General features: G+C 31.4%; 1 protein-coding gene across 1 annotated transcript; it reads left to right on the top strand.

Moving 5' to 3' along the window:
- Positions 1-572: 572 nt before the first annotated feature.
- Positions 573-1,328, top strand: LOC133854804 (putative invertase inhibitor). The gene has a single exon (XM_062291074.1). The coding sequence runs from the start codon at positions 648-650 to the stop codon at positions 1,209-1,211; it is 564 nt and encodes a 187-aa protein (XP_062147058.1). The 5' UTR covers positions 573-647; the 3' UTR covers positions 1,212-1,328.
- Positions 1,329-7,891: the final 6,563 nt, after the last annotated feature.

Genomic DNA, 7,891 nt, shown 5'->3' with positions numbered 1-7,891 from the left:
TAGTTAAAAGGTTTAATGGCTAATCGGACAAGACCAGTACGTAGAATAAATTAATGTAAAGATTCATACTAATTATTTAATTATAATGTTCGTTCATTTATTCATAAACAGAAAAAAATTCATACAACTTCTTATTATACAATACAATTGGTCCATACCAATATCATCGATCAATTAATTTTTTTCCCAATTAAATTGTTCTTTTTAATCCAAAAAATAAATGTCAATTCCTTAATTAATTAGTTTGATGAAACTAATTACCTTTAAAGACATCTTTAATTAACAAAATTGTATAAGACTAAAACATAATAAGTATACCACAATTCTAAATGAAACGTTGACCTTGACACTTGGGGGTAATGCACGTAGGATGTTACTTCAATCGCAATCGCGAAATGGCCTAATTTTTGGCAACTCTTCTGGATCTTCAAGGGACACATTGTCAACGTGCCCAAAAGCCATTTTCAGAACAAAAAACAAAAGGAACAAACATGTTTTATGTACCGAATTATGCCTCATTTCTTCAAAATATGATTCAATATGATCAAAGGCTTCCTGTATATAAAGTCTCATTCGATCTTACCCATTTCTCCAATAACGTCTCATTGATTAATCAAAGAGAAGAATAACAAGAAAGAAAGAAACCCATGAATCCCTTGTCTTCAATTTGCATAATTATTTCTTTTCTCTTGCTCTTCCAATGTTTGGAAGGCAGGAGTAGTAGTAGAAGTAGTCTAATCCTTCGTTCTTGCGAAGAAGCAGCAAAGAGCGACCCAAATTTGAGCTACAAGCTTTGCTTGGCAAGCCTTGAAGCCAATCCAAAGAGCCAAAACGCAAGCTTTGAAAAACTAGTGGCTATCTCAATTGGGTTAAGCATATCCAATGCAACCAAAATTGCTTCCAAGATTTCAGAGCTTTTGAAGGGCCAAAGCTACGACATGCAGAAATATGCCAGGAGTTGCCTGAAAGACTGCTTTCAACTTTACATGGACGCTGTCTCAAGTTTGAAAGATGCTATGCGTGCTTTGAAGTCAAGAGATTTCGCCACGGCCAATATGGAGGTGAGCTCTGCCATGGATGCATCAAGCACTTGTCAAGACGGGTTCAAGGAGAAGAAAGGTCAAGCGTCTCCTTTGACAAAGGATAACCAGATCTTCTTCCAATTGACTGCATTTTCTCTTGCTTTCATCAATATGTGTCATGGTGGATAAGCCTATAGTTTTTTTTTTCTTTTTAGTATAATCATGTGGAACACAATCCATAAATATCCTCTATTTTGCTCACCTCAATGTGCCTGTGATCATGACTCAAGATGATGGCTAGTTATATCTGCGTGGTCACTTTCAAAATGCTAAAGCGAAAGCCAGCCTAATTTTTGACAACTCTTTTGGATGTTTGAGAGGTACATCGTCTACGCACCCTAAAGTCGTATCAGAACAAAAAACCGAAGGGAACAAACATGTTTGATGTGCCCAATTATGCCTAATTTCTTCAAAATATGATTCAGTGTGCGTTTGAGATTGCGATTTCGTAGACAATAAGTTCGATTTTAAACTAAATCGCAGAACGTAAATCGTTTGGGAACTGCGTTTTCAAATTGCAGGGAAGATGGTGCTTTTTTGAAAACGCATAATTTTAAAGGCTAAACTGCGATTTTGCCAAACGCTTAACTGCGTTTTTAAAATCATTTTTTTTTCAAATCGCACATTTTAAAATCGTTATTTTAAATCGTACATTTTGAAATCGCAAACCCAAACGGACCTTCAATATGATCGATGTGATCACAACACCAATCCTTCCTATCAATTATCAAAGGCTTCCTATAAAGTCTCGTTCCTATCAATTTCTTTGATAACTCAACGAAGAGGTAACCTCATCTAAATTAGAGAATTTTTAAAAAATAAAATAAAAGAGATACCATGGAACATTCATAACATATTAGATCAAAGCCTCCAATTAAATAAGATGTGGTGAGTATTCAATATTTGAATGCATGCTATTCATGTATACAAATGGACTATAAATGTTGAATGTTACAAATTGAAATGACTTGTCAAAATGTCGCATTTATAATAAAAGTACAAACAAATAAATCATTATAATTATGAAGAGAGATTTGAAAAAAGAGAATTTATTTTAAAAAAAAGAGATATCATCCAACATTCATAACATATTAGATCAAAGCCTCCAATTAAATAAGATGTGGTAAGTATTCAATGTTTGAATGCATCATACTATTCATGTATACAAATGGATTATAAATGTTGAATGTTACAAATTGAAATGACTTGTCAAAATGTCGCATTTATAATAAAAGTACAAACAAATAAATCATTACAATTATGAAGAGAGATTTGAAAAAAAGGAATCTACAAGCACACTAAATAAGTTAAAAAAAAAAAAAAAGTAAATAAAAAGGAAATTACGAAAAAGACAAAACTCAGCAATAATAGAAAAAGTTACTTAATTATCCAGAATAAAATTAATCATTATTACATAACTTTTCAAAGTACCTTAATAACCTTTATTCATTTAAATTCCATCTTCAGCTTAATTTCTCCATATTAATATAAAAAAATATATTAATTTTTCATTTCTTGTGATATGTGAATGGATGGATCGTGTATGCTCAAATAGTACATATAGTGATTCCACGTTGAGTTTCTCTAAACAAATCAAGAAGTGAGACAAACTTGGTGTATATAATTAGATAACAAGGGGAATGGAAAAAAAGTTGTAACGTGGTGGAGAATACAAATAAAAAGGAAAAATCACATTTGACCGATAATAATTTAAATATGCATATTTTCTTTGTTTAAAGCAAACATTATCATACTTTATTCTGTACTAATTCTTGCATTTCATATTCTATACTAATTTTTGCATTTTATATTTAAGATCGGAATTTAAGAAGATAAATATTTTATGCAAGCAGATAAATATTTTTAAGAAGATAAATATTTTAATATTTATAATAAAAGTATTTTAAGATAAATATTATAAATATTTTATAATACTTTTAAGAAGATAAAAGTATTATAAAATACAAAAATGTCGCATTTTATATTTTGTACTAATCATTTTGTATTTAAGAAGATATTTTGCTGCATAATACACTTGTTTACTTGTAAGTGTGCATTCAACGCAATGATCGATATAACTCAAGTTGGAAAAGATGAAGTTTGGTTGGTAGTTCAGTGAGAGCGGGAAGAGAGAGAGAGGGGTATTGTCATTAGCATGCACTTCGGGTATCACGAGGATAATGAACTCCATCATTATCAATATAATTTATTTTATTTTTTATATATAAGTAATAAACCAATCTTATTAAAAGCTTAAGGCGCCCCTAAGTACATCGGTAGTATACAAGATGAGACACCTAACTAAAAAGAGAAAAACGAACAAGAAAATCATTATAATTAATCGTCAGACGGGTCACAAAGGCCGCAGTCCAAAGGTACAAAGTATGGAAGAAAAATGAAATAATATCCTCAAAGGATCTCTCCAAATCCTCAAAACTCCTATTATTCCACATTCCAAATAGTCCAAAAAATGCAAGTGGGCACAATTTTCCACACCATAGCACTTCTAAGCCTTCCGGCGGACCACCAACACGCAAACAAGTCGATAACCACCAATATAAATTTTATCATACTTTTCTTTGACATCATGTTTCTCCTCACTTTAGAAGTTCTCTTAAGTGGAAGTTAATGGAGGAGTAGTTTGTTAAGAATAAATCATTGAACCGTTATAACAATTAAATAGCTCGAGACCCTTAAAAAACAAATTTCTTAATCGAAAAGGTTTTTTTTTTTTTTTTTTTTTTTTTTTTTTATAGTAAAATAACTCTTGGTTCAAGTAATGTACGTTTTTGGCTACAAGCCTAAGGTTTTACAAGAGTTTTTTACGCAATTAGTATGTGACTCTTGGTAAAAGTCAACTATGTTAAAAAAACATAGGTAAAAGAAAATGTGAAGAGAATAAAAAATAAAAGAAGACCTATCATATAATATTCACAACGTACATCTTAGATCAAAGCTTCCAGTTAAATAGTGTTATGAAAGAAATTATTGGTTTAAAAGAAGTGGCAAGTATGGAATATTGGAGTGCATAGAGGCATCATACTATTCATTTGTGTATTGAAATTATAAATGATGAATGTTACAAATTGATGTTACTTGTCAAAATGTGGCAACTATAATAAAATAGAACTAATAAAAGAACAAACAAATGAATCATTATAATTTTAAAGAGCTAGACACTTGGAAAAGGACTCTACATGTGACACTAGAAAATAGAAAATATATATAGACAAAAGTTAGTAGGAATCAAAAAGTTATTTAGGCATAATAAAATTATCATTTTTACATAAATTGATGTCAGATAGTTTCTTGTTTTCTTTTGTTTTGAAAAAAAAAAAAAAAAAAAAAAAAACCCTGATAAGTATGGGCCTGAAAAAGCTGTTGGGTTTTGGTTGGAACTTGGAAGTATGCAATTAAGTTGAAGTGCCCCAATCCTGCCTGCCTTAAGCAGGGAATTTTCTGGTTTTTTTTTTTGTTTTGTTTTTGTTTTTGTTTTTAAAAGGCTTTCAAGGTTAATTGATTGGAATAGGTAGGGTAAAACGGGTTGTGTCTAGGTCAACCCAACACAATATGTTTATTTATATTGGTTATGTTGGTCGGGTTGGATCAACTTAACACAATCCATTTATTAAATAAGTTGTGTCGTGTCACCCGTTTATTTTAATGCGAGATGTTATTTTTGTACATTATTTTTGCAAATTTACGGTTGAATCTATGAAACCCAATAGGTGTAAAAGAGAATGAGAACCATCCAAGCCTTTCTCTATTTAAGGGTTCGTTTGGGTTTGCGATTTCAAAAAGTGCGATTTAAAATCACGATTTTAAAATGTGCGATTTGAAAAAAGTGATTTTTAAAAACGCAGTTAAGCGTTTGGCAAAATCGCAGTTTAGCATTTAAAATCGCAAATTAACCTTTAAAATTTTGCGTTTTCAAAAAAGCACCACCTCACCTGCGATTTGAAAAAACAGATTTTTTGCGTTTTCAAATCGCAATTTTTAAAAACGCAGTTCCCAAACGATTTATGTTCTGTAATTTGGTTTAAAATCGCACTTATTGTCTATGAAATCGCAATTCCAAACGCACCCTAAATGTTTCTTGTCAAAGTCGTCTTTAGTGGGTTAGCGGTTTGGTCAGCCCAACACGAATCAGCCCGGATTATCAGCCCACAAACCCATTCGTCTAAATTTGAATGTTAAAATGATTGTTAATTACCACGTTCAGATACAACCACCTGCAATGTCCCTACTTTCAACACTCGTGGTAGTTGTAGGGCAAACTGCAAAGGACAATCATTGTCTCTGAAAGTGTCGTTTACCGTACCCGTCCCTGCCAAACATTTACTTGTCACAGGTTTGTGTTTGGCTATTGTCACGATTTCTAGCAAAGTATTCTTCCGCTTTGGGAGGCTAAGAGCATTTGTAACAAGTTTGTCAAAGTTAAAAAATCATTAAATTCTTGTTTCTGTAATAAGCTCATCAGTGCTACAGTAAATTTAATGATTGTCAGATTTGCTCATTTGGTCTGCAGAGCCAAGTTTCTCTCGTCTTTTCATATTTTTCATTTGTTTATTCAGCCGTCCCGCTTTCTCGATCTCTTGAGTGACTCTACTTGCTTCCAAGGAAATCGTCTTCTCCGCCATTCACTCTCTTAATCGTTTAAAGGTAACTTTCTCTTCTCTCTCATTTTTGCTTCTTTTTTATTTTATTTTACTTTTTCTGTTATCTGGTTAGGTCACGAGTAGAGATTCCCCTCCCTTGTTTCCCCATCTTCTTCGTAACTCATCCCCTCCTCATTTCAGTTATTCATCAAACAAGACTGTGTGAGAGAGATAATGAGTATGTGAGTTTTGATTATGATTTTGATTTGGGCTTGTTTCTGCATTCGGTTGGAGAATGGATATGTGATTTGGCCGATTAAATGGGAGGCTGAATAAGGGGGTTTTGGCCTTTGAGGGTAGCCGAACCACCCCCAAGGGCCAAAACCCCCTTCTTCATTTTTTTTTCTTTGGCCAAGGGTGGTCGGCCACCCTTCTTATTTTTTCTTTATTTCAATTTTCTTTTTTGTTTTTTCAATTTTTATTTTATTTTCACGTTTTTTTACTTTTAATTTTTTAATTAATTTTTGAAGATTATATATATATATATATATATATATATATATATATATATATATATATATATATATATATATATATATATATATATATATATATATATATATATATATTGTGCCATGTGTCAACCCTCATTGGTTGACACGTGGCAGTCCATTAAAATTTAGACGGAAAAATAGATGGAGGTACCAAGTTAGTTTTTTCTCAAAACCCAAGCACTATCTGTGAAGATTATATATATATATATATATATATATATATATATATATATTGTGCCATGTGTCAACCCTCATTGGTTGACACGTGGCAGTCCATTAAAATTTAGACGGAAAAATAGATGGAGGTACCAAGTTAGTTTTTTCTCAAAACCCAAGCACTATCTGTGAAACGAAATGAAACTGAAGTATAAAAAAATAAAGTTTTTAAACCACAAGTACCAAATGTGTCTTTAACTCTATTTATTATGGTATCACCAATAATATTAAAAATATAAATCCATGAGTTATTTTTATACCATTTTCTTTTATGTGAAAAATAACATCCCTTATGGTGTCAAAATAAATTATCAAGAGTTGACTCAATCAAAGGGCCATAAAATCTCAAGATTTCCGTCTATTAGAGTCTAGACGGCTATTACACAATTACGTGCCCAATGTGAGGCAAAAACTCGAGTACGTAGCACCGTAATATCTCCAAATTCCCAAAAATCCGGGAAAGAGCATCTCAGAGAGCACCTAAAAAAGAGAAATACTTGGTTGTACACTCTCATCCCACTCCTATCTCACCCTTGTCTACGTGGACCAATAATGTTGTTAAAAAAATAGGGTCCCACTACACTCTCTCTATTATCTTTCACATTATTGGTCCACGTAGACAAGAGTGGGATAAGAGTGGGATGAGAGTGTACAACCAAGCATTTCTCCCTAAAAAATTCTACAAGAAGGGTCAAAAGCTTCAACGAAGGGATGATATAAAAACCCCTAATTTCCTATTGAAGTCATTTCAAGAAAATTGTCTAATATAACCATAGGAGGCTCTATTTATTTTGACAAAAACCCCCCCGAGAAAGGAATAATAACAAAATTTGCATACAATGCTTGGAATATTTCAACTATTTTAAGAAATAATAATAAACTGAGTTTTTGTTTTTGTATTGTTGTTACTATTAAACTTGCGTACTATTAATGATGTGTAATTTTACATATATATCAAGTGTTTATCAAGTTTTCATAAAAAAAGAGGCGATTTTTGATTAAATGGTGATTTTAAAAGTCACCTCATTTTTTGATAGACACTTGATAGACATATAATTTACTATTAGAATTACTCATTAATAAGTACATACGAACAATATTTTATCCGTGAGTCATTCTATATGTATATTAAGTGTTCATAAAAATATAAGCTGGCTTTTAAAATCATTATTTGATCAATCACACGCACGTGAGTAATTCTACATGTACATTAATAAATGTCCATAAAAAAATGGGGTGGCTTTTAAAATCATCATTGGACATGTGATTGATCAAATGATGATTTTGATTAAATAATAATTTTAAAAGCTACCTCATTTTTTTATGAACGCTTAATAAATACTTAATATACATGTAAAATTAATTACTCTTCATACATCTAATAATAATTTTAAAAAATATTATTACTTTACCTTTTTTTTTTTGAACGGGAGCATTTCAT

Source organism: Alnus glutinosa, chromosome 13 (genome assembly GCF_958979055.1).
Source record: "Alnus glutinosa chromosome 13, dhAlnGlut1.1, whole genome shotgun sequence".
Taxonomy (NCBI): domain Eukaryota; kingdom Viridiplantae; phylum Streptophyta; class Magnoliopsida; order Fagales; family Betulaceae; genus Alnus; species Alnus glutinosa.
This window is presented reverse-complemented; position numbering and strand designations above follow the sequence as displayed.